The sequence below is a fragment of the Micromesistius poutassou genome (genome assembly GCF_964030765.1).
Source record: "Micromesistius poutassou genome assembly, chromosome: 8".
NCBI lineage: Eukaryota > Metazoa > Chordata > Actinopteri > Gadiformes > Gadidae > Micromesistius > Micromesistius poutassou.
Genome location: NC_140278.1, coordinates 18445994 through 18473847, shown reverse-complemented (window position 1 = coordinate 18473847; position 27854 = coordinate 18445994). Strand labels below are relative to the sequence as shown.

Sequence of the window (27854 nt, the reverse complement as noted above, 5' to 3'; positions counted from 1 at the left end):
AGAAGGGGGACAGCGCAACGTGTTTGGGTCACTTACGGCACATTTTATTTTGGTTTCAATTGCGTCACCCTCATGATCAATGAAGAATATTGACAGCTGTGCAACACGCTAACGTCAAAGTTATAATATTCAAAGGAGGGCGATTAAGACAGACATCGACCCGGGACTACAACACTACAGTAAGTTTCTAATGTTGAAGCATAGGGATTGATCAAAGTTTTCTCTGATGTACTGTAGCTGGAGAGTGGAAATCAACCAGTCATATTTTTTCATGACGGACAAGTTTTCTCACCTGCCTTATTATGTGAAGTGTTTCATAAAACACACCACGCCAACCGCAATTAGTGACATTCAATTGATGTTGTAACGTTTAGTTACCCAACTTGTTTGACCACGCAGGGGACCATCAGATGGCGAGGTAACGCTAGCCCACATATATGGATCATGAGGAGGAATGACCGAGATCATTATTAACCAATGCTTCTCCTTCTCCTGCTCCTCGCAGCGCCCGCCGCCCCCTCCCTCCCCGGACACCCCAGCTCCGTGCTCGGTGCTCCGCCAGCCCCACGTCATTTTCCCTCCTCCCAGGCGGACGGAGCAAGGTCTAAAGAGGGGATTAATTCTATTTGGCAACAAAAATAAAATAGGAACAAATCATGTCCGGCAGCGAGGAAGAGAGGGAGGACTTTGGACCCCCGGACGACCACTCACTTCTTCTCCGCGGTAAGCTGTCATTGGAAGGAGGGTCCATCTCCCTCAGTGGCGCTGGGCTTCATGCGAAGGGCTGCTAACGCTAGCCTGCTAGCCAGCACTCGGGCCGTCACTCGCCATGACAGATTAGTTAGCTAACTTGGCGAGCGAGTGCTTGTGGTATACACTTGTTATTACGTTAGTACAACGAGCTGCTTTCCCGCTCGGTGAGCGACAACACGTGTGAAACTTTCAACCCCGAAAACGTTACTACGCTCGCAAGTTACAACCTGCGCTCCTTTGACATTTACTCTGTGTGTGTGTGTGTGTGTGTGTGTGTGTGTGTGTGTGTGTGTGTGTGTGCGCGTGTGTGTGTCTGTGGGGTTGTCAGTGTGTGTGCGGATCAGTGCGACGCGTGCACGACCATTTTGGCAAGTTGTGCGAGTGTATGGCGGCTCGTGTTCTGGTGCAGTGTCCGCTGTGAGTGTGTCCAGGTAGACTGCTCGAGTTTTTCTTGTTGGCAATGAGTGAGTATCTGTCACCGGCAGATGATGATGAACCGGATGATGCTGCTGCTGTGTCCGACGTTGAGCTTCCCAAGTCAAAGAAGAAGAAGAAAGCAAAGAAGAGTAACCGGGAGAGCAGGAGCAGCAAGAGACAGAGACCCGTCAGAGAGGTAGTTGTCTGCTGAATGTTGCTCTCATTAATCTTGTTTAGCTAATCTGCCACTGATCTGTTATCATTGCCTCTGTTATGACTGCCCCTTCTATGAATGGGGAAGAGTCCAATTATTACTAAAGGTTGTTGTACAAATGGATTTGTGTGTATTGGAATGACCCTGTACTCCGACATGATAATGAAACTCGAGTCTATTTCCATAGCAAGATCCATGCATGCAGCAAAAAAAAAAAAAAAAAAAAAAAGGGCAACTCAATTCACCATTCATGCAAACATGACATTTCACGACATTGTGGAGGTGGAGGCAAAATGTTGGGATGACTCAAATGTCCACCTCTGGCAATGGCTCGTTGGGGTTCCTGAAAGTGAGTCCCTCTGTGCCGCTCGGAGCAGGAGCTGCCAGCCAGCCTCCAGAGCCCCTGGTCGGCGCGGAGCCGGCGGAGAGGAGCGCAGAAGACGAGGAGGCAGGAGGTCAGAGAGCGAAGGGAGTGACTACGCCCCCCGGGAGGAAGAAGAAGAAGCGCTCCAGCTCCGCCAAAGAGAAGAAGAAAGGGGGCGGCGGCACGGAGAAGGGCTCGTCCAGCAGCTCCAAAAGCAAACGCAAGGAGCCCGAGCCAGACGATGACGATGATGATGAAGATGACAATCAGGTGAGGGTAGGACCCCCCCCCCCCCCCACTTCAAAGATCCCAGTCAATGGAGATCTTCTGATTGGGCCATTGCTGGTGGGAGTTATATGTATTATTTGGTTTCCCTATTTACTTTTGTATTTAGCTCTGTTTGTATTTGTAGATGTAAAAGATATCTATAACCGTCACCGTCTGGACGTGATGAGGGCTTTTTCAGCACCACCTAATCACCTCCCACACACAGCACCTTCCCTCCATGCATAATAAGTGGATTGTTTCTGCCTGCCAGGTCGCTGGCGGATGTTACGGTTACGAAAGTCTTAAACCTTTGGCCCCAGATAGTCCTACTCGGCCTGTTTCCTGAAGTCCTCTTCCACCCCCGTTGTGTTTCAGCCCAAGAGCTCCACCCAGATGCTGGAGGACTGGGGGATGAAGGACATCGACCACATGTTCACCCAGGAGGACTACAGCTCCCTCACCAACTACAAAGCCTTCAGCCAGTTCGTCAGGTCAGACTGAGTGGCCCCTATCTTCCCATTAGCTCCTGATTTAATATAATCGTATACAGTGACCGTAGACGAGATTACATTCTGTTCATTGATCTTGCAGAGAAACAACATTGTCAGAATGGTTGGTCACAATGTTGTGGACGTTGTTGATTTGTTGATGGAATAAGTGTTTGATTGGATTTGTGTGAGATTTGAAGCTAACCTTGGTTACTTTGTTGTCTTTGGCTATTGGACATTGTTAAAAGTGTTACATCCCCCTGCGTTGAGACAGCAGTCTCACGGCATTTATAAAGGAAGCCTTCATTTGATTATGCTTCAGAGACTGAGGGGTACAGAGTTTACTGTTGATTGCTGGCTACTAGCGTCATCCTGCCAACTAGATAATTCGATTAAGGGAAATGGATTGCTGACGTGCAAAACCTTTAAATCTTTACTTTTCCAATCTGAAACGCTTAAAGGATTACATGTGCTCATTAGGTGTTTGCAGGTGTAAAACAATGGCCTTCTCTGTGCACCTATTTGACATGAAAGCATATTTAATTTAATTTCCCACCTACACTCCCACCTATCCGATTAGTTGACAGAAAAACTGTCAACCCGTGCAGTCGTCCAAACACAGTCACCGACGACATCATGCTCCAGAGGCCACGCCTAAGAACAGAGATTAAAAAACCATAAACGCTTTTGTTCAGGCCGCTCATCGCCGCTAAGAACCCCAAGATTGCCGTGTCCAAGATGATGACCTTGATGATGGCCAAATGGCGGGAGTTCAGCACCAACAACCCGCTCAAGGTAACGCCTCCTGTCCTCTGTGTGTGTGTGGCAGATGTACTCACCCAGACATGCGCGTCAGTTGCCACGTACGGGCAGCATTGAGACTCTGTCCTGTGCTCCGCGGCCCATGCAGGGTTGCGCCACCGCCAACGCCGCGCTGGCAGCCGCAAACGTGGCGGCGGCGGTGGAGAACATGGTGGTCGCCGGGTCGGACGGAGGGGCGGAGCCCAGGAGGGCCCCGACGCCCGAATTGTCTCCCGCTCCTTCCCCCGTCCCGATGGTCGTGGCACCACCACCACCACCACCACCACCACCACCACCCCACCCTGCCGCCCCCGCCCCCCCGCTCCGCAAAGCCAAGACCAAAGAGGGCAAAGGTAACCGCGGACACTGGCTGGCTGGGCCGGTCGGTCCTGCAGCACAGCACAAGTACAGTTCCACAAATGGATTATGGAAATGTGGTCTTAGTGAAGCAGTGCAAGGCTGAAGCAGGGGTATAGAGAGAGCTGCTATGATAATCATTAAGTACTTGATTTGGTTTTTGCATGTTGGTGGTACATTTATATTTGTGTGCCTCTCTTGCTTTCACATACACAGACACAGACACAGAAACACACTGAATTGTAATACATTTGTATGTGTCAGAAAGATGGAAGTAAATCTATATAGAGATGGATGTATGTAGGGCATTTGGTGGTTTACAACGGTCGTCTCCCATGTCAGAACTTTACTACTGTTTTTCTAAAACGAGTCACTAGTCTAAGCAGTGTGTTGTTTCCCTCCACCGGATACGCAGGTCCCAACGCACGCAAAAGGTCAAAGCCCGCCGCGAAGGCTCAGTCCAAACCCAAGGCCAAGAAGGTCGCCCCCCTCAAGATCAAACTGGGGGGCCTGAACAGCAAGCGCAAGCGCTCCTCCGTAAGGCCGCGTACCCGCCCTCCCCACTCCAGCCCTCACTTACCCAAAACACCACCAAAGGACTCAGGATCCTTCGAACGTAAACCTCAGCGTAATGCCTCATAAATGTCTAACCGCTGTTTGTCATGGCTCTGGTTCCCCCCTCTGCCAGAGTGATGAGGACGAGCCCGAGGCAGAGAGCGACTTTGACGAAACCAACTTTGCCGTGTCGGACGGCTCGAACCGCAGCAGCCGCTCCAAGAAGAAGCCCAAGAGCACCAAGAAGAAGAAGAAAGGTGGGCATGGCAGCAGAGAAGAAAGACACCATCAGGATTTTTTACATCATGTAGGACCTGCTTGTACCTTAGTGTCAGCTTCGGCCCTGTACGGGACCATCCTTATTGGTTGTCACCTTGTGTGACTGGACCCCGATTGGCCGGTGTACGTCTACCTCCACGTCCTCTTGTGTCTAACCTCCCGCCCCTTACGTCCCCCCCCCCCCCCCCCCCCCCCCCCCCGCCAACCCAGTGGAGACAGAGGATGGCGACGGCTACGAGACGGACCACCAGGACTACTGCGAGGTGTGCCAGCAAGGGGGGGAGATCATCCTGTGTGACACCTGTCCCAGGGCCTACCACATGGTCTGCCTGGACCCCGACATGGAGAAGGCCCCCGAGGGCAAGTGGAGCTGCCCACACTGTGTGAGTGCCCTAATCTCAACCCCCTTCCTGCTCCTCGGGCCCTCCTCGGGCCCTCCTGCGTCCCCTGCTGAAGCCTGCCGGGCGATAGGTTGGACAGGATTAGGCACGGACCCCAGATAACATGGGCAGCCTTAGGAAGGAAGATTACATAATAACAATGCTTTGCATTGAATGTGTAAGCATGCACGAGGCCCCCGGCCTTTCATCGATGACAAGGCCTCGGGTGGGATCGGATAAGATAATGGGAAGCATGTTATTGTTATTTTTGACAATTTGGTGTCCGTTTGTCCTTCCCCCCCCATTTCTTTGTCCTTCACTCTCCCTTCCTCCCCCCCCCCCCTGTCCTCCTATTCCCCACTGCACGATCTGTTCCACCCCCCCCCCCACCACAACCGCACCCCTGCCCCCCTCCCCCCCCCCCCCCGACACACACACACACACACATGCACACATGCGCACGCGCAACACCCCTCCCCCTCTGCGTGTGCTTGAATCCCCCCTCCTGCCCCTCCCTTTTTCCTCTCTCACTCCGTTACGCATACCTTCCTGCCTGTCACCCCCCCCCCCCCCCCCCGACCACACATGCACACACACACACACACACACACCACGGCAACCACTCCCCCCCTCCCCCCTGTACTCACCCCCTCCTCTCACACCCCATACGCTCGTGCACGCCGCACACACCACCGCAACTACCCCCCTCTCTCCACACACTCCCCCCCCCTCCCCCCTCTCCCCTAACACACACACATGCTCACCACCGCAACCACCCCCCCCTCACCCCCTCCCCCCTCCCCACACACACACGCGCACACTCTACCGCAACCACTCTCCCACCCCTTCCCCTCACACACTCCCTCCCCTCTCCCCCCCCCCCCCCCACCTCGCTATACCCACCACTGCACACTCCCCCCCCACCCCCCCACCCCCCCAAACCCCCGCCCTTGCAGGAGAAGGAGGGGATCCAGTGGGAGGCCAGAGACGAGCTGTCTGAGGGCGAGGTGGAGGATGAGGAGGAGAGGCCAGAGGAGGAGGAGGGGGTGGAGGAGGAGGATGACCACCACATCGAGTACTGCAGGGTGTGCAAGGACGGGGGCGAGCTGCTGTGCTGTGACACCTGCCCCTCCTCCTACCACATCCACTGCCTCAACCCCCCCCTGCCTGAGATCCCCAACGGAGAGTGGATCTGCCCCCGCTGCACGGTGAGTGCTGCGCAGAGGCGCGCGGCCCTCTGCCTCCGCTCGCTCGCTCGCTCACGTGCGCGTGTGCGTGTGCGGCGACGCGCGGGAGGGCACACGGCTCACGGATTCCATCTTGTGCGTGTGGCTGTGGAGGAGATAAAGCCAGCGAGCGGTTTCACTTAGTGTGGGTGGGCGGACGCGCGGTGGTTCGCATGAACGCTGCCCAGGCAGCTGCCCAATATTAATCTTGCACTTGTTCACGGGTTTGCATCGTTGTTTGTTGTTTGTCGTCGTCGGAGTCTGAAAGCACTTCACTATTTCCCAATGTATTAGGACTGACGCACAGACATGAATCCTTTCATCTCCCTAACTCCCTCTCTCCCGTCGCTTGACCCACAGTGCCCCATTATGAAGGGCAAAGTTCAGAAGGTGCTCACATGGCGCTGGGGGGACGTCCCAGCCCCTACCCCGGTGCCCCGCCCTGACGACCTGCCCGCCGAAGCACCGGACCCCCCGCCGCTGGTGGGCCGGCGGGAGAGGGAGTTCTTTGTGAAGTGGTGCAACATGTCCTACTGGCACTGCTCCTGGGTGCAGGAGCTCCAGGTAGGAGGGAGGAGGAGCACACAGCTTCTACACACAAACACGTCAACACACACACACACACACACACACACACACACACAGTTTATTTATATGCTCTGTTGTGGAATAAAAGTTTGGCTATTGGCTTGTGTGCTTCATTCCCAGCAGAAAGCTTCTGAGGTTTGAATCCCAATGTAGGCAGTCTACCTCAAGGGTGCCTATCCCCTGAACAATCATGTATCTTAAACGTAATAAAAATGAACTGTTGCTTTGAAAGAACTTATAGTAGTCTTATAGTAGTACAGTAAATAGGAGTACTATTTTAGCTATGAATTTCTGGAATTTAATTGAATTTATTTTTGGTTTACGCTGGTATCTGCTTTTTCTGTCCTCATTATTGCTGTGTTGTGACGATACATGCAACACAGACTGAGCTCGGGGTCCTTCTCTCACACATCCTGTTAATGACGCCTCCCTCCCCAGCTGGAGCTGAACTGCCAAGTGATGTTCAGGAACTACCAGCGCAAGACGGACATGGACGAGCCCCCGCCAGACTTCGGCGGGGAGGGGGACGACGACAAGAGCAGCAAGCGCAAGAACAAGGACCCCCTGTACGTGCACATGGAGGAGCAGTACTACCGCTTTGGCATCAAGATGGAGTGGCTCATGGTGCACCGCATCCTCAACCACAGGTGAGCACCACGCACACACACACACACACACACACACACACACATATACAGTACATATGCACATACAAATAACCACACACACACACACACACATACACACACACACACATCTCAACGAGTAGCCTTGCTCATTTTGTGTTTGCGATAGTTTCCAACCATTCATATCAAAAGTCCTTTTAATATGTATTTCATGCAGACTTTGTAGAGCACTGTAACGCCCACATCTGAGCTTATTTTCCTCTGCTTTCTACTGATTTTAATGTTAAAATTCCATTGGGGATAATTAGGAACGGGAGACTTATCTGATGTAATTGTGTTTTAGTTAGACTATTGTTTAGTGAAGGGTTATTTGTAATTGGCCTTTTGTGTAGAAATCGTTTGCTTTTGTGGAGCAAACGATGTCTCTTTAGAGAGGAGTGTGGTCGCCCGGTCGTCTCCTCGGTAGGTGACTGTGACTTACTAGTGGTCTATAAGGGGTCAGCCCTATGTATTAGCTGCTATTGGTATTGACTTAATATCAGCTGGTCGTGACTCGCGTTACATATTTTTCCCGTTACATGTTTTGATATTCTCCCGTCACAATAAGCTATTCGAGCCTAGAAACAAGACAGACATCTGGTCTGTGGTTGTGACACAAATGCTTTCCAAATTTTTGGATGAAACATTGCTGTCAATGAAATCTTTGGGTATCCAAAGGTAACGTGCTGTTTTCTTATGGTTTGCATGTGAGTTCTGAGTCTCTTCTCATAGGTTCTGGTCTACTAACTGTAAAGCAATCTGTCTCTTGGGTCTATTGTTTTGGGCCCACAGCTGGTTCCAAAAGCACAGCGCACTGTACTTCAGTTATTCTGCAGTGAAACACTCTGGAGAACCATTCAGCCTTGTAATGCCTCACTATTCCTTGAAGTGTAAGCACAAGTATAGTTGTGATAATACAAAGAGGCCCCTATAAATGTAGTCAATATTTCACATGAATGAAGTACATTTCCCAGTCTCTATTCAGACAGAGCATAGTTATGATGCTATTATGCTCTTGTTAAAGGATACTTATTTATTTTTGTATGTTTCAAATTAAATCCTGCCAGTGGTCGAGGGACAGTTATTTAGCCCCTCTGGCTCAGATATGGAATGATACCTAATACATCTCAACTATTATTTAACACCCCCTGGGCCAGGGCTTATTAGATGTCTACATATTAATCGGTGCTCCCTGGGCCGCCTTGTCCCAACAGCGTGGACAAGAAGGGCAACGTGCACTACCTGATCAAGTGGAGGGACCTGGCCTACGACCAGGCCTCCTGGGAGAGCGAGGACACAGACATCCCAGAGTACGATGCCTACAAGCAGACCTACTGGAACCACAGGTACCAGCACATGCCCAGTTAGAATAGTCTGGTCGAGGTCAAGCTGTTTGACTCCCAAGCCCAGGTTCTGGGCTCTGGGTACACTACACGGTAGGGGTGTAACGATTCACTCATTCGTACCAAATTTTTTTCGGTACGGGTCTAACGGTTCGATGCACGTTTCATTTCGGTACGTACCGAAAAAAAAAAAATAATATATATATATATATTTTTTTATAAAAAAACTGTGAGTGTCTTGTCTTGTCCTGATGTTTTGTGTTGAGGACCACAATGGAAATAAGTCCTGGACTTTATTGTGTTTTTATCCTCAATTGTGTTTGATGTCTTACCATTTGTGTAAGGCATTTGTTTGATACAATTTAATAAATCTAATCAAAATCCAATTGTTTAATAAAAATAAAATAATAAAAAACTGCCGTACCGAAAAACATACCGAACCGTAAACTTAAAAACCGAGGTACGTACCGAATCGTGACTTTTGTGTATCGTTATTACACCCCTACTACACGGATGAGCTTCTATGTGTGTATCTGTGTGTGATTCCACCCCTGTCCATCTCTCTGTCAGAGAGCTGATGGTGGGTGAGGAGGGCAGGCCTGGTAAGAAGCTGAAGAAAGCCGTTAAGGTCAAGAAGGCTGAGAGGCCCCCCGCCAACCCTGTTGTCGACGTAAGACCTCTTTATAGCATGTTGCTTTGTGAGACCACCCATACATAATTGACATGACCCAGTGGAAGTTTACACACACACACACACACACACACACACACACACACACACACACACACACACACCACACTCACACATGTAGGGTAGGTAGTAAAAGTTGCTTGTTGCAACAGAGTAATTGCAGGCATGATTTCCTAATTTAGAAATCATCATTTCCGCGTTCTCTCGTTTATTGTGGAATAATGTGATTCACCACAGTGGTTTAATTTGCGTGGTAACGGCCTACTTCTCATGCAGTGCCACACTATTCGGGAGATCTGCGTGGGTGTTGGTTTGGCCTGAACAGGGCTTGGGTAACCAGTGTGACCTCCTCCCCTCCAGCCCACCATCAAGTTTGACCGGCAGCCAGACTACCTGGACAGCACGGGGGGCACCCTTCACCCCTACCAGCTGGAGGGGCTGAACTGGCTGAGGTTCTCCTGGGCGCAGGCCACGGACACCATCCTGGCCGACGAGATGGGCCTGGGCAAGACGGTGCAGACCGCCGTCTTCCTGTACTCGCTGTACAAAGAGGTGCGGACCACCATAGGAAATTGCGATGAGAAATATTCAGTTTCTTCATGTTCTGGATTCATTGGTTTCTTTCTCTATTTCAGTTTCTTACTCACTTGCTTGATTATATAATGTCACACCACTAACCATTGCGTGTAGCTGGGCTTAAGCCCCACATAGATGACCTCACCACTTGTTATTGTATAGCATGTGTGATATGTTATCATACACTACATGTAAACAAATGGGGTCCCTGCTAATGTTATTGACTATGAATATCTTCTAGTCATCGTCATAGCCGTCAAATGTCCTGGATCTATGCTAGTGTTTATGTCCTGTCTGCCCTCCCCTGTCAGTCAGTGGCAGTGGGCGGGGTTTCAGACACCAGACGCATACTAACCGGCCCCTTCAGAGGGGAGTAGTCCCAAGGACAAGATTCTAGAGACAGGCGGGGAGGACACATGCACCTCCAAAGTAATAGATGGGCGGCATGTGGCTCAGGAGGTGGAGCGGGTTGGCTGGTACCCAGAAGGTTGCTAGTTTGTGTCCCTGAGCGAGACGCCTCACCCTAACTACTCCCGACGAGCTGGCTGTCGCCTCGCATGGTTGACTACGCCGTCGGCGTGTGAATGTGTGCATGAATGGGTGAATATTAGGAAATATTGTAACTGGTTAGAAAAGCGCAATATAAACCCAATCCATTTCCCATTCAGATGACAGAAATACATCTGGTGTTGAAGAGCAACAGACTATTAACCATAATTTCCCCTTCCTGCTGCGCTCCAGGGTCACTCCAAGGGGCCCTTCCTGGTGAGCGCCCCCCTGTCCACCATCATCAACTGGGAGAGGGAGTTTGAGATGTGGGCCCCGGACATGTACGTGGTGACCTACGTGGGGGACAAGGACAGCCGGGCCGTCATCCGGGAGAACGAGTTCTCCTTCGAGAACAACGCCATCCGCGGCGGGAAGAAGGCGTCCAAGATGAAGGTAAGAGAGGGGGAGGAGCCAGGGCCACGGCATGGAGAAGAACGCTTGTATACTGTTACTAGTTATGGGCCCGTCCATCAAAGCTGGTAGAGCATGGCATTAGACCAAGACCAACAGGCTCAACATACAGGAGCAACATACTCAATCACTGAACTATCTTTCATCATTTCGTAATTTATTTTTTATTGTCATTTTCAGTTTTTCTTTTTATTTGAATTTTGTTGTGGGTATGCATGGAAGAATAAAAAAAGAATTCCACCACAATTTTGCATTTGGCAATATTGAATTGACACTACCAAGGTTATGGGTTTGATTCCCCATTGGGGCCAACCTCTCACAGGGTGAACGATACCCAAGAGCAGAGGCAGAGGCAGATGCAGAGGTGGGTTGTAACCCGGGAAAGGGTCTGTTTATGGTAAAGGGGTTCAAAGGGGTTGGGGAATAACCCAGGGGAGGTGAAGGAGCAGCGGGGCTGAGAGGCAGAGTAGAGGATGATCCTGGGCAGAGGAGAACCAAAGTCAGGAGTAGGCACGGGACCAACAGGTAAAAGGAAACACGAATATGTAACAAATAAGTAGCCACTGAGAACTATTGCCCAGAGTAGTGAGTTAGCGACTGAGTTCAGGCAACAGTCCAGCAGTGAGTGGATGAAGACCTGGGGTTGATATACAACAGGCTTGATGGTTTAGATCGATAGCAGGTGTGTGGATGACAATGCCGAACAGGTGTGTAGGTAATCCAGGGACCAGGGGGACCAGAAACGCCCACTCCAGTTCGACAGGTTTACACAGAAAAGCCTGTAACATTGCGTCACGGCTGGGCCATGACACATCCATCCCAAGAAGTGCATGCACTCCCTGCACTGTATGAGGATCACCACCAAGTGTGTCTATTATGCATGGCGGTCAAACTGCATGATGGACTTTATCCAACCACCAACCAGTGATCCACTCACCCCCCTGGTCTTCATTCATGTGCTCCGACAGAAAGACTCCCCGGTGAAGTTCCACGTGCTGCTGACGTCCTACGAGCTGATCACCATCGACCAGGCCGTGCTGGGCTCCATCGAGTGGGCCTGCCTGGTGGTGGACGAGGCCCACAGGCTGAAGAACAACCAGTCCAAGGTGAGAGCACTTAGCAGCCTGAGCTTCTACTCTTGTCTGTTGCATGACTAACAGAAGTGAGGGTGAATCGTGCATTTTGAACTAATGCACAAACTATTGAACTAGTGTTGTGTTGTGTCTAAATGTATATATCTTTTTAAGTCCACATAAGGATGTCCTTTATGAATAGAAAACATAGAACAGTTTAAACAGGGTTTAGGTTGGAAACAAATCCTTCTTATAGCCTTTAGCGAAGCTCCACTGGTGGTAGTAACCCCCTTACCCTGTGGTCCGTCAGTTCTTCCGGATCCTCAACAACTACCCCCTGCAACACAAGCTGCTGCTGACGGGAACCCCTCTGCAGAACAACCTGGAGGAGCTGTTCCACCTCCTGAACTTCCTCACCCCGGAGAGGTTCAAGTGAGTGGACTGCACATCTGGACCTGTGGCTCCAGGGCCTGGCTTTGGCCTGGGTGTTCAGCAGTGGGGGTCAAAATGCATAGATCCTATGCACTACATTCCTCTTCTTGTGGGGCCAGAAGAAATACACAATTCCTTCCTATCCGTGAAGTCCTTGATTTATTCCTTTTTTTCTTATGTATTCCTCTACTTTCTGCGTTCTTTCTTTCTTACTTTCTTTCTTTCCTTCTCCTCCAAAGCCCTTTATCCCCACATGATCTGTACTTGTAGAGGAACCTTCAGCCCATGAATCATCCATTATTGACTGGATGTTGCTTATTTATCTTTCTCCCTGCAGCAATCTGGAGGGTTTCCTGGAGGAGTTTGCGGACATCGCCAAAGAGGACCAGATCAAGAAGCTCCACGACATGCTGGGCCCCCACATGCTGAGGAGGCTGAAGGCCGACGTCTTCAAACACATGCCCTCAAAGACAGAGCTCATCGTCAGAGTGGAGCTCAGCCCCATGCAGAAGTAAGTGAGGGAGGAGAGAGGCCATGGTGCACGACACACGCACGCAGTGTAAACACTGGGCGAAAAGAAAATCTGGGATCCTTCTCTCATGATGATATCATCAGATTGAGATGCACAATTGATGATTCAACAAAAGGTTTATAGACCATAGTAGTTGTAAGGAACCTGAGTTGGCAGTAGATACAATATTTAGGGGAACGTTATAAGATGAATCGTAAATAGGTTTACCTTTATGATGTTTGAGGAGATCAATTCTCAGTCAGTGGAAGGTCTGAAAGGTCTTGAAGAAGCTGTCAGGCTGACATTCAGGAACTGACATCTGTATCTTTTTCTTGTCTACCAGAAAATACTACAAGTTCATCCTGACCCGTAACTTTGAGGCGCTGAACACCCGCGGGGGAGGTAACCAGGTCTCCCTCCTCAACGTGGTGATGGACCTCAAGAAGTGCTGCAACCACCCCTACCTCTTCCCTGCCGCCGCCATGGTAACGCCTCGCATCCTATTCCTCACTGGACTATATATATTGTATTGAGTCAAGCTGTGAGAATGTAGTCAACAGTTACTCATTGCAGTGAACGCTTCGGCTTTCAGATATTTGTGAGATTGTTGAGTCAGGATTGGGGGTTGATGATATCGCTTAAAACCTTTTTTTGTGTTTGTGTTGACCACTGTTATTAGTTAGGTTTCTAAACAACTGACCTTTAGACAAAGCTTATAAATCGACACTCTATTCCAATGTCATGTATCTCTTATGAGTGGCTCTGATCACCACATAGACGATTGACTCAGACTCAACACTGAGTCCAACCACCAAGTGCTCACCGGTGACATTGGGGACCTTCCTTCCCATGGCCTACCCCCCCCCCCCCCCCCCCCCCCCCACCAGGAGGCGCCCAAGCTGCCCAACGGCATGTACGAGGGCGGGGCACTGACCAAGTCCTCGGGGAAGCTGCTGCTGCTCCACAAGATGATGAAGAAGCTGAAGGAGGGCGGACACCGCGTGCTGGTCTTCTCCCAGATGACCAAGATGCTGGACCTGCTGGAGGACTTCCTGGAGAACGAGGGCTACAAGTACGAGAGGATCGACGGGGGGGTGACCGGGGGCATGAGGCAGGAGGCCATCGACCGCTTCAACGGTGAGCGCAGCCTCAGTGTGGCTTCTTCATCAGGGCCTCATCGCTGCCTTCTGACTGCCACCCCCCCCCCCCACCCCCAAATCATGCACACTTCACACTTGATATGTTTATATTGGATTTATTACAATATTGTTTCTCTATTTTTGTATTATGTACAGTAGTTTTTAGCCTTTTTTTTATTCATTATTCATTATATTATTCATTATCATTATTCAGTATTCATTTATTCATCGTTTTCTTGACTGCACCAACATATCAGGACAAAAAAATCCTTCCATTCGCAAACATAACTGGCAATTAAGCTCTTTCTTTCTCTCAGATTTCTTTGTTTCTTTGTGTCTGTCCCAAGGCAAACTGAATGCGTGGCTCATTTTACTTGATTTGTTTTGATGCCTCCCACAGCTCCTGGCGCTCCCCAGTTTGCGTTCCTGCTGTCCACGCGGGCCGGGGGCCTGGGCATCAACCTGGCCACCGCCGACACCGTCATCATCTATGACTCTGACTGGAACCCTCACAATGACATCCAGGTACATAGCATCAATCCATAACTCTATGTATGTATATTCTTTATATGTATATTTATATTTTATATTTATATTTACTTATGTTTGCTTCGTGTCTATATTGCATATGTCTACCTGTCTGAGAAAGTTAACACCTACCAAATTCCATGTATGTGAACATACTTGGCCATTAAAGCTGATTCTGATTCTGATTCTGATGACATCCAGGTACATACAGTAGCATCAATCTATAACTCATGCGCCCATCATACGCCATCACATCCATCTCAAACATCACCTCCATGTACTGCACCACAACAAGCTCTCAGAACACATCCCACTATAACACAAAATCACATACATCACATCCGAATCCTCATTATCACATACAGATCCATAGATAACATCAAACACATCTATGACGCCAGTGTCTCTTCCCTCCTGGGCCCTACCTGCTGGGACTGTGGGGGTTGAACCTTAACCTCCGTGTGTCCTGGTCCTCCCCGGCAGGCGTTCAGCAGGGCTCACCGTATCGGCCAGAACAAGAAGGTGATGATCTACCGCTTCGTCACCAAGGCCTCGGTGGAGGAGAGGATCACACAGGTAGGAAGGAGCCGCCGCCTTCCCACCATCGTCGGAACACAATGCACATTGCTCCCTTCTGATCTCTAAAATGTCATTGTGATTAGACTGGTTTTGCTTGTGATGCCACCACTATGACCGTCCGTCATGGCACCCGTTGCACTCCTAATCGTCCCTGAATACAGGGATCCCTCGTTTGGTCTTCCTTCTCAGGGTTTCTTTTAGGCGTGGGGGGATATTGCTGAAAGACATATCACAATATAACCTGATCATATTGATCGATATTGATAACTATTGATAATTTGAATGACCTAAAAATACTAGGAATTACCATGCTGGATTTAAACACAATGTCGATACAACAATGAAAAACACGCAAATATTGTAAATAAGGATGGAACCGTGTTTGTGTAACAAACCCAGCTGCTAGATTCGGTGGTCCAGTCTCTTATCGACATATATTGAACATGTTTTATATTGATATTGATCAAAAGTTTATCACGATACAATGATTTATTGTTGTATTGCCCAGGCCTAGTTTCTTTTTGATAACTTAGGTGGACCTCCCACACCCTTTGTTTCGGGGGGTGGTGCTCTAAAATGTGTTCTGTGAAGACGCTTTGACGCTGTAGCCGTGGTTAAGGGCTGTATACAAATCCAAGCCGACTTTACTGGACGTTGCTTCACGGCGCGTCACATTCACAACCCGCGTGGCGCTGCCCTCCAGGTGGCCAAGAAGAAGATGATGCTGACCCACCTGGTGGTGCGGCCCGGCCTGGGCTCCAAGACGGGCTCCATGTCCAAGCAGGAGCTGGACGACATCCTCAAGTTCGGAACGGAGGAGCTGTTCAAGGACGAGCTGGGGGAAGGTAGGCTGTGGTCACCGTTCTATCAAGGCCTGTGTTAGGTTAGAGAGAGTTAAACATAGGTATAAGTGTCTACATAGTTAAATGTAGGGATTAAGTTCAATGTAGGAGTTGAGGGTCTCAATGGTTAAATTCAGGGAGATTGTTCAATTAAGCAGTACAATCGTACCTCTAAAGTTGAGTCTAAATAGTTTCAGGATTGTAATGAAGTGCTTGGTGGGGTTATGGTCCGGGCTACGCTCTCATCATAATGGCATAATGGCATCAGAATGGCCGCTTGTATAGTCCCAGTCGCCCTCGTCTTGTATCCAACATGCCTCTCCTCCGCTGCAGGGGACAGCAAGGAGGACGACAGCAGCGTGATCCACTACGACGACAGGGCCATTGACCGGTTGCTGGACCGGGACCAGACGGTGGCCTCGGAGGACACGGAGATCCAGAGCATGAACGAGTACCTGAGCTCCTTCAAGGTGGCCCAGTATGTGGTGAAGGACGAGGAGGATGAGGTATGTCTCTCTTCCCCCACCCCCCCCCCCCCACCACCAAGCGTCAGTAAAGGTGGATTTATAGTCCTCCGTAAAGTGCTGTACGTCGACACGGAGAGCCCTCTCCGGCGACGAAGAGCCTGTTGGAGTCCCTCTCCGTAGCTCTGCGTGCGCATCCAATATTTTATAACTTATCCGTTGATGCGTACGGAGACGGACGGAGACGGCAAGGGCTGTGATTGGTCCGCTAACAAAATAATTTCCGGAATCACTTTTCCCGGTTTGACTTTGCACCTTATTTACTTTGTACATTGTTTACTTTGCACATTAAGGACTAAAAAAACACCAAATAAGATTTGAAATGCTTTGGAAGTTTATTTTCAACACTATTTACATGGTTAGCAGTCAGCATATAAGATCGATTGGGTGGCAAATTGCATTGCGTATCCGACATCCCGACGGAGAACTGCGAATGCTCGAGGAATCTCTGGAGTTACGGATTACGGATACGGAGTAGTATACTTTAGCCTTAACTCTACACACCCCCAATGCTCTTTCATTTCCCTTTGTTCAATCTTCAGTGTGACCGAAATAAATATCGATTTCATTTGAATGAATCGACTTTTCCGTTTCTTAGACGTTACATTTATGGACATTCTGTTGAAACTAATCCTCTGACGAACTAAACTAACAAACCTCCGCAAAAAATGTCCCTATGGGTCCCCCTCCCCGCCTCACCCTCCCCCTTTTCGTGCGCTCGCCCTGTCGCTCACTCCCGGGGCTAGGAGGAGGAGGTGCAGAGGGAGGTGATCAAGCAGGAGGAGAGCGTGGACCCAGACTACTGGGAGAAGCTGTTGCGCCACCACTACGAACAGCAGCAGGAGGACCTGGCCCGCAACCTGGGCAAGGGCAAGAGGACCCGCAAGCCCGTCAACTACAACGACGGCTCCCAGGAGGACCGAGGTATAAGACGGGGTACAGAACAATTGCAACAAGCAACTTTTACTACCTACTCTACATGTGTGAGTGTTGTGTGTGTGTGTGTGTGTGATAGTGCTCCTGGTTGTGTGTGTGTTTGTGTTTGTGTTGTTGGTGTAGGATGCAGAGAGGAGCAGTGAGTGTGTGTTGCATGTCCGTGCATGGCCGTGTGTTTTTCTGTTTTGGTTTGTTTGTCACAAAGTTGTCCGTCTCCGTTCTTCTGTTTGGTTAAACCGTGAGTCATTTTGTCAAGCTATCATTTTTTTTTAAAACATTGAAGCATTCAGCGCAATCATTTCTTGTTCTTTTACCAAAATTTAAGTTTTTTCCCCCCCCACTTTTCCTTGTTTGCAGAAGGCAGAGGTAAAAACAGTAAGACATTTTCTGTTGTCATCTTTACACATTAACAAGTTTTTGTATTTTTTCACCAAATTGTGGTAAAAAGTTGACAACAGGATGCTGAGGGTTTCCCCAGCAGTGACGAGTGTCTCTGCGTTTTGTAAACACACGGCAAAGTGACACCTTGCATCATCTGTGTGTCTTGCCTGGTCATTATTATTATTATTATTATTAATTTTTCCATCCAATCCTCTCTGCTTCTAAATGGCATAGGAGCGCAACAGATTTCTACTGATTCAGACAAAAAATATTTTCTTTGGACAAATTTGTTCACAATCGGTTAAACAGCACCCCCTCCTGGATAAAATGTGTAGTTGATAGTGGGGCATTTTATCTTCTTATTTTTTATTTTATTTTCTAACTGATATTTTTCTCTTTTTCAACTTGATGTTATGCTTATTGACCCTCCTGCGTGTGGTTTGCATCTTCCCATTATTGCCTCGATCAGATTGGCAGGAGGACCAGTCTGACAACCAATCAGATTACTCCGTGGCCTCAGAGGAGGGAGATGAAGACTTTGATGAACGAGCTGAAGGTGAGGTATAATAACACGAGACGAAGACATCGTCATATCAGCGCTGGTCCTCTGTGTCTGTATAGAGCACGACATGAAATGCAGGTTTAATGGAAATAATGAATAAAATAATGTTATTATCATTACACTCTTTTAGATTGGGTCTTCTTTCGTCAGAATTCTACACAGTTTGCTTATGTTATACAGCTCAACTCTTTGAAACTCTTAAGTATATAGTTGCACATTTAGTCTTTGCATCAGATGACCTCGACCTCCATCCATCCGTTGTACGGAATGAACCTAGAGACCCCTGTGGGCTGACCTCTTGAACCGTGACCTCTGCGTGTACCTGGGCTGACGGAGTGCTTCTCTTGTGTTCAGCCAACGCCCGGCGGCCCAACCGCAAGGGGCTGAGGAACGACCGGGACAAGCCACTGCCCCCCCTCCTGGCCCGGGTCGGCGGGAACATCGAGGTGAGGCCGCTGACCTACTTTCCACCAGTGCAGGAACGTTGGGGGCGGTGCTTTTATCCCTGAACCGGTCTGATTGGAGGAGTGCTCCGCAGCGTTGTGCTTCAATATATATTATATAATATGGAGATGTGTTCCACCCTCAAATTCATATAGCTCAAGTTGCTTACGGGTTTATGCTTACGCGTCCATTCAGCAAGCTAGCCTATGTAGTTAGAGGATTAAATTATAAGAGATTCACACACTTTTAATCCAAGGGCGAAATAGTTTAGCAAATAGCGGTTCACAGATGAGGGGGATTATGATGATTGGGTTTGTTTCGGTGTGCATTTCAGGCGTTCTTTAGGATACAACTGCACACCGTTATGTTATCCAAAGCAACCTATACTCACGTACCGTGTAGACTAATATTGAGAAGAATGATCAATACATAAACGGAGCGTTCATTTTATGTCGATCAGTGTAGTTTACAATGTCATGTCAAAACATTTCATATCTCAGCAGACTTATTTGCCTAATCTTTTCTGCTCTTTAGACGACAACGGTAAAGTAGCCTTCCTTGAAAAGTAACTAAGGGTTCCTGGGACTAAAGAGTCTGGGTACTCTGGGTAGAAACGTGGCTTATGTTTTTCCTTTGCACCATAAACCACTACCTCTACTGTACACTTGTGTGCCATTCACCAGAGGAACAATGGGCTCTACATTTCTCCTGGGTCACCATACCAGCGCTAGCGGTTAACCCCGGCCTGTCCCCCCCCCCCCCCCCCCCCAGGTGCTGGGCTTCAACGCCCGCCAGAGGAAGGCCTTCCTGAACGCTGTGATGCGCTACGGCATGCCCCCCCAAGACGCCTTCACCACCCAGTGGCTGGTCAGAGACCTGCGGGGCAAGTCCGAGAAGGAGTTCAAGTGAGTCCCCCAGACCCTCGCCCCAGCCCCAAGGCGTTCCATCCCCTCCACCGCACGCCTAGCTGTGGGCATTCTCACCCCAACCCCTGCTGCTAAATGACATGGATCTGAATTAACTGCATAAAAGTAATAGTAAATAGTAGGGACCGACCAATATGGATTTTTTTAGGGCCGATATTGATACCGATTTTTTTTCATCAGCCTTAGCCGATGACCGATACCCCGATACCGATTTTCTTGAGCCGATATTTGGAGCCGATACTGCTTTTGCTCCCTCAATTTACATCATAAAATCGGCAAAAAAACGCAAATATCGGCCGATATATATCGGTCGATCACTAGTAAATACACAGCACATATATCCCCCCCTCCATTGTTGAACCTTGACCCCTGACCTCAAGCCCTCAGTGCCCTCCTCCTCCCGCATGTGACCCCCCATGTTAGGACCCGCCTTTATTCAGTGGGTGCTTGTGTCTGATTGGTTCGTGGGTCCCAAGTGTTTCCTGTGCTTGTCTCTGATTGGCTAGTGGCGTTCCTCTCCTCAGAGCGTACGTGTCGCTCTTCATGCGGCATCTCTGTGAGCCGGGCGCCGACGGAGCGGAGACTTTCGCCGACGGCGTCCCACGCGAGGGGTTGTCACGGCAACACGTCCTCACGCGCATCGGGGTGATGTCGCTCATCAGGAAGAAGGTAGGTGGATGTTGATGGAGGAGACAGATAGATATTTTAAATGTCAGTTATTTATATATATATATATATATAAATATACACAGTATATATGTTTAAATTAGAGAATATCGTATGAACTTACATATTTTCTATTGTTAACTTTATCTAAACAAGTGAAAGCCGTTTGTAAGACATTTTTGTCTATTTCGGTCATCTGTTGGACCGCGACTTTTTAAGTGTCACAAATAAAACGCGGTGTTTCCTTCAAAGCGAGCCGTGCAGACAGTCCTCCGTGGCCCTCCGTGGCACTGTGTGGCTCCTGACGCGGTGTGGTGTGTCCGGTCCCCCCAGGTGCAGGAGTTTGAGCACGTCAACGGCCAGTGGTCCATGCCCTGGATGGCCGAGCTGGAGGAGCACAAGAGGGCCGCGGCCCTGGCTGCCGGGGAGGACCCCAAGACCCCTTCTACTGGGACCCCCGCCGACACACAGCCCAACACCCCCGCCCCAGGTACACACGCACGCACGCACACACTCACACTCACTCAGTTAAACACACACACACACACACACACACACACACAGTTCAACACGCACTAAAGTCCTTGTGTTTTGACAGAGGATTTGACCAAACTGGATGACAAGGACTCAGACGTGAAGAAGGAGGGAGAGGAGTACAAAGCAGCCAGCAAAGTAGAGGATCCCGAGGTACAGAGCTTCATCCCCAGCAACACAAACGTAGTGCTCAATCATACACACATAAAAACGTGCATGTATACATGAAAATGACCTCAGAATACCAATGAAATGACGCCCCCCCCCCCCCCCCCCCCCCTTTGCAGATCATCGAGATCCCCGACGACTTGGAGAAATCCCCTTGCTCGGAGAAGAAGGACGAGGAGGGAGACCAGGGGGCCGTGAAGGAGGAGAAGGAGGAGGCAGGAGGCGCTCCCGCAGACCAGGAGAAGGAGGGCGAAGGAGACCCCGCCAAGGAGAAAGACGACAAGGAGAAGCCTTCGGAGGTGGCTGAGAAGGACGTTCCCATGGAGGTCATGGGTGAAAGTTCAGAGGGCAAGGAGTTGGCGGAGGAGGCAAAGAGCAAAGGTGAGAACCCGCCCGAGGTTCTGGGGTGGAGACGAGGACTCTGGGGTTCCTCTCTGTGGGGTTAACTGGGTTCCTCGTGTTTCCAGGCAACAAAGACGAGAAGATGGACACCAGTCCCCCTACGGAGGAGAAGAAAGGTGTGTGTGTGTGTGTGTGTGCGTGCGTGTGTGCGTGTGTGTGTGTGTGTGTGTGTGAAATGATGCATGCTTGGTTAAATGGAATAGCAGCTACTTTCATTTCATGTTTCAACATCTCACGAATCAGACTCAGGATTAATAGCTAAAGTGTGATGACAGGCGAGCGCAGACCTAGGTAGACGGAGCGTTTCACTTTCTTTGGCTTCATATTTGTCTCGACATATTGCTGGAGGCGGAGTCTATCTCTAAGAGTGTCGCCGGGAACTCAAAAAGAGAACATTCTTTAGAAATAGGCTTCATCCATCCGATCTGAAGGCTTCATCCATCCGATCAGTTTTCCCTGGCAGCACATCTCCTTAAAGGTGCCATGACATGCCACCAGGTGTGGTGTGATTAGCCGTTACAAGCCGTTTTGGAAATCTGCCCCTTAAGACATCACAGGTGTGCGTGTCCACCTAGACGTGTGACGGATAGATGAGCAACGTTTGCATCAGTCCACCGGGTAGGCCGATAGACTGATCTATGCAGCACACATCTAGGTGGACACGCCCACTTTCTGCCCCTTATGATGTCATAAGGGGCAGATTTCCAAAACGGCTTGTAACGGCTAATCACACCACTCTGCCCCCCGGGAGCTCTGCTGTGACGTAGTGTGGTGATCACCAGAGCACCACACGCATTCAGACGCTCACACACTCTCCCCTCCTCTCCCCCCCTCTCCCTCCCCAGAGCTGAAGGATCTGAAGGAAGGGGTGAAGACGGAGGAGTCTGGCAAGCTGCAGAACGGAGAGAGCGCCAAGGAAGGAGCCGCCGCCGCCACCGCCGCCGCCACCGCACTCGTCAACGTCAGCGAGGAGAAGAAGAAGGCCACCAAGCAGCGCTTCATGTTCAACATCGCTGACGGGGGATTCACAGGTGTGTGTGTGTGTGTGTGTGTGTGTGTGTTCTGTCTGTGTGTATGTCTGTCTCTGTGTGTGTCTGTGTGTGTGTGTGTGTGTGTGTGTGTGTGTCTGTGTCTGTCTGTCTGTGTCTCTGTCTGTCTGTCTGTGTGTGTGTGTGTGTGTGTTGTGTGTGTGTGTGTGTATAAAAAGCAGGCTTATAGCCTCGGCTGTCATATTGATGTCGTCCCTACTTCCTGTTTGTCGTTGCAGAGCTCCACTCTCTGTGGCAGAACGAGGAGCGGGCCGCCACCGTCACCAAGAAGACCTTTGAAATCTGGCACCGTCGCCATGACTACTGGTTGCTGGCGGGCATCATACAGTATCCTTGCAGAGACGTCGTACAGAGGCAGCGTTGAACCATTTGCCACAGGTTTTTGCGCCTCTGTGGCCGATACGTCGGCCTGTTAGCGTCACCTTGCTCACCTTGCAGCAATCCAATAGCAGGGCCTCCTAATACAGGAGTCTCTTGATAGAGCCGTGGATGTCATGACCCTTGACCCCAGCGTCCCCCCAGACACGGCTACGCCCGCTGGCAGGACGTGCAGAACGACGTCAAGTACGCCATCCTGAACGAGCCCTTCAAAGGGGAAATGAGCCGGGGCAACTTCCTGGAGATCAAGAACAAGTTCCTGGCGCGCAGGTTCAAGGTGGGTCTCCGCCTGTCACTCTCTGTCTGTTGTCTGTTGTCTGTTGTCTGTTTGTCTGTTGTCTGTTTGTCTGTTGCAGTGGGTCCACCGCTTCCTTACCCGACATTTACGGTCTCTCTCTTTTCTGCTTCTGGTCAAGCCCACCAATTAAAGACCCGGTGGTATTGGGTCAGGAATTGGTCTCTTGTGGCTCTTAAGTCCCATTAACAGACTTAAAATTTTAGAGTAAAGTCCAAAATCTTGGTCAACAGTGTCATACACGGTACTAACAGGGTGTTTCACTTTCCTTCACTTCGTATTTGTTTTGACCAATCATATTGCTGGAGGTTGGAATTTTGAGGGTTAGTAAAAAAAAAAGAAAGAAAAAAATTGATGTAAAGGTCACAAATACACACTGTGTAGACCACAAAAGTCCTCTTCTGAAAGCTTCCTCCGCCAGTGGGCATGAGTTATCTCTGGTAGGATTATCTTGCGAAACAGGAAACGACGCGTAGGCCCTCGCAGTCCTGGCCCTCGTCTCTGTGCCGTATCACCCCAGTAGTCACCCCTGCTCTGAAATGGAAGTCACCTTCCACCAGCTTCATCTGAGATGACTTGTGACCTAATCACGATGCGCCATGTATCGTTACACAATGGTGTCATTGTGCAACGAGACTTTTAAGCAAATTCTAACAAAACAGCTCATTTGATTATTCCCGCAAACCGTTCAAACGCCACATAACTCGCTCCGAGTCCCGTGTCTGACAACCCTCCACGAACGGGCGTGTCTGACCCTCTCCCTCTGGTTCCAGCTGCTGGAGCAGGCGCTGGTCATCGAGGAGCAGCTGCGGCGGGCCGCCTACCTCAACATGTCCGAGGACCCCGCGCACCCCTCCATGGCGCTCAACACGCGCTTCAGCGAGGTGGAGTGCCTGGCCGAGTCCCACCAGCACCTCAGCAAGGAGTCCATGTCGGGGAACAAGCCCGCCAACGCCGTGCTGCACAAAGGTGAGGACGCGATCGCTGGCGCCGGGCGTCGCCGCCGCCGTCTCCCGACCGGTCCGGTGCCCGCGATCGGGTTTCACATCGGCTCTTTCCCTCCCGTGTTCTTTTCAGTGTTGAAGCAGCTGGAGGAGCTGCTCAGCGACATGAAGGCCGACGTGACACGCCTCCCGGCGACCATCGCCCGGATACCGCCGGTCGCCGTGCGCCTGCAGATGTCCGAGAGGAACATCCTGAGCCGACTGGCCAGCCGGGGGCCCGAGGTCCAGGGGCAGAACCAATTGCAGAGCTCGCAGCCGATGCAGGTGCCGCGCTGAACCGGAGAACCATCATACCCCCCCACCCAACCCCCCCCCCCACCTCCCACACCTCAACTGGCTGTCTGCGACCCTATTGGCTAATCTAGCGGTGACATCACAGCCCCCTGCCCCTGAAGGCAGCCAGCCTGACCCCCCCCCCCCCCCCCCCCCCCCCCCCCTGTCCTGCCGGTTACCACACTGTGGTCGCTCTGCCCCCCCTTCCCCCCCCCCCCCCCCCCCCCCCCTCCAACACACCCCACATCTCTTGACTAGGACTGCACTGCCCGCTCTTACTTTGAAACGACTGGAACCATAATACTAGGGTAGAGTGTAAGAATGGCTTCTCTTAACGACTAATTTATGTATTACTAAGGCCGATTGGCCCCTCCCTCTCTACTAGGAACGCCCATTCAACACCTGGAAAACCTGAACACTGTCTTTGGGCCAGCTCTGCTGTTCACTGATGTCCTGTCAGCAGGGTCAAATGTTGTATATATGTATTATAAACATGGAAAAAATTGCTAGATGGCAGCATTTATATATTAGGAGTATCGGTGCTTTGGGGTACATTTTGGATTATCTAGGAAAACAAGGGATCTGTGATGCTTGTTTCTTTTTTATGTTGACAGTTTGTGTGGGATTTCGGCTTTTTGTTTTGAGTTCCTCCAGGCTCAGCCGCCTGTGCTGTGTCTGTGTGTGTGTGTGTGTGTGTGTGTGTGTGCGTGTATAAAGATAGAAGGGCATGCTCACGTGCATCTCCGCTGCGGACCGCCACCGTCCCTGGGTTGCGGGGGGGTTGCGGGGGTCCACGGGGCGGGGCTAACGAGGGTGCGGTCCATTCTGGGGTCACATAGAGATACGCCCCGTTTCAGTTTGGAGTGCTACAATTCAATTGAACTTTAACCTCAAGACTCTCGGACTGTTGGCGAATCACAGCTCCATCCTCCACTAAATACAAACGGTCGTACGTTGCGTGTTTTGTATGTGCCGTCGCCCACGGCGCCGCTGAGAGAGAGACGAGAGGATGCCGTTACCGTGTTCCTCCGCGTGACGTTTCGCCACCCCATGCATTAGGAATGTGGTACATTCCTGACTGTACCACAGAGTTATCCGTACTACCTTTCCACTCAGGTGTTTCTAGCCTGTGATCGGCTCTCTCTCTTGACCGTGGGCCACGCCCCCCCCCACCCCCCTGACCCCGCCCCCAACCAGCACCTTGACATTCCTTATTGTACCACAGAGTTATTCGTGAGGTGAACCCTAACCCACCCCCCTCTGTCTTATGACATCTGCAGAAGGACCTGGAACAGCTCTAAGATAGGTACATAGGACAACGTTGAAAACGATGGCAATCTTAAGTTAATTTAATTTTCTTACCGTCTGTACTTTTGTTTTACATATTTGAATATTATTATATTATTATTATTATTATTATGGTCACCACCTTGTTGTTTTTATTGTTGATGTATGTTTTTAAGGACTACAATAAAAATAAAACAAACTGTTTAATAAGCTTATAGCGTGCGTCTGTTCAATTGCAAATAAATGGTAGGAATATACCAAAACCGATTTAATAAAACGAGCGTTCAACCGAGCTCTTAAATAAACAAAAAAATCCTTTTTCAGATTTAAAATAATAACTTAAGTTAGCCCACATGACAGTTAGATAGAAAAGGCCTGGAGGGAAGGGGACAGGAAGTCAGGCGGGCTCTTTTCACCACAAGATAAACCAGGGTAATTTAGAAGATTGGAGTAAATTACAGGGAGGGGAGAAAATAAAGAGTCCCAGATCTCTTATCTTCAGACAGCAGAGAGAGGAGAGGCCGTAGCACCGCGTTCATCAGCAGGAGGAGACTGGGGATAAACAACACTGACACCAGGAGACCGGCTACGGCATTCGGCAGCAGCGCATGACCCGATGACAGCCGACTGTGTGTCAGTCCCTCTGTCCTAGCGATGACCTCACACCCTGACAAAGGAGAGGCCGGGCTGGGGGCCCGCCAAGACAGACCGGGCTCCCCACAGTAGAGTGGTGCAGCGCTGGTGCCAGGTCCCGCTATGTCTTGCCGGTAAGTTGACGAAATAATATTTATCATGTTTAACGACGCCGTAACATCCGCCAGCGTGTATCTTGAATGGCTCCAAAGTGCGTTGTCAAGATAGAAGAGAAATAAGATTGATTGAGAGATTGGTCGTAAATACACCAGCAATGGTAGCAAGTGTGATTGATCTTTCAGAAGAAATAGGTGATGCCAGTAAAATGTAGTCAAATCAGACTTAAGATCAACATTTACAGTCTGACGACAGACGAGCTCAGATCACGGAGAACGGGGGCTTTTCACTTCTATCTGCTCCCAATGGGTCTGGACCGTTCCTGTTGCTGGGGGCAGCGACCTGGAGCCGTGAGTTATGTGGATCTCTACGGGAAACAGCCTGACTGGCGGAGCCACAGCTAACGGGAGATGGGTGACCGATCTCAGAATCAGAAGAGTCTGATAACTCAAACGCATCGTCTTCCCATTGTCGTACTCCTCTTTGCCCAAAGTTGGCCGGCTCTGGTCAATTCAACTTAATAAAACGTCCTGTCCAGACACTAAAGACAAAGTGTCTCTCAAGGTTTAAAAATCAAACCTGTGTAGTAGACTGACTGGCATCTGCAGAAATACACTTTTAAGAGTTGTCTTTTAAAAAAAATTGCCATTCACAAATGAGTTTATTTTCTTAAGAATATCTATGCAACCACACAGTTAATACTGTGACTCTGCCCCTCCCACCTTCTGGTGTCGGCCCGGGCTACTGAAGGTTGGGTCTTTGTTGTAAGATGGAGAGGAAACTTCAGGTGTGAAAATAAGCTGCACACAGTATGTCACACCATAGCTGTAATCCCAGCCTCTGTGCACTGTGCGGCAAAACTCTCTGTCAAATCTGACCAATTTCCTGAACTAAATTAATACTTGTGTCTGTACATTTATCCCATTCAAATTGTTTACCATTGAGTGGCTTTGTATGAGTATGCAATTAAGCAGTAAGTAGAGTCTCTGATATGCAGTGAGATGAACAAAGTATTGGGTTAATATTGTTCTCGAGTTTCACTAACATTCAATTATCTTCTTCTAAATCCCATCATTTAGCCCTGTGTGGCCAGAACTAGGAGATGCATGTCCATACTAGTGAATATCCCCGCTCCTCTCCTATGTGTGTCGAGGGAAGTTATAAAGTTAGTACAAAGATTGTGTACAGTTGATCTCAAATCGACACTTTTCAACGTGTCTCTGTAGGGCATGTGTACTTTGATCTGT

At 49.8% G+C, this 27854-nt stretch overlaps 1 protein-coding gene across 1 annotated transcript; it reads left to right on the top strand.

The window, feature by feature from the left end:
• On the top strand, positions 1-24714 carry chd4b (chromodomain helicase DNA binding protein 4b). The gene is given in 44 exon segments (XM_084472046.1): positions 1-179; positions 506-723; positions 1239-1366; positions 1762-1774; positions 1777-1826; positions 1829-1867; positions 1869-2018; positions 2391-2506; positions 3199-3298; positions 3414-3657; positions 4077-4198; positions 4350-4473; positions 4706-4878; positions 5832-6083; positions 6462-6665; positions 7128-7336; positions 8569-8700; positions 9268-9367; positions 9749-9940; positions 10706-10906; positions 11893-12030; positions 12308-12429; positions 12767-12940; positions 13284-13425; positions 13828-14077; positions 14480-14604; positions 15091-15183; positions 15890-16031; positions 16362-16534; positions 17299-17476; positions 17846-17863; positions 18339-18425; positions 18786-18877; positions 19647-19780; positions 20308-20470; positions 20801-20957; positions 21066-21154; positions 21289-21550; positions 21637-21687; positions 22417-22602; positions 22839-22947; positions 23143-23275; positions 24067-24262; positions 24371-24714. Coding segments are annotated over 43 exon segments (6033 nt in total). The 5' UTR covers positions 1-179; positions 506-656; the 3' UTR covers positions 24574-24714.
• The last annotated feature ends 3140 nt before the right edge of the window (positions 24715-27854 follow it).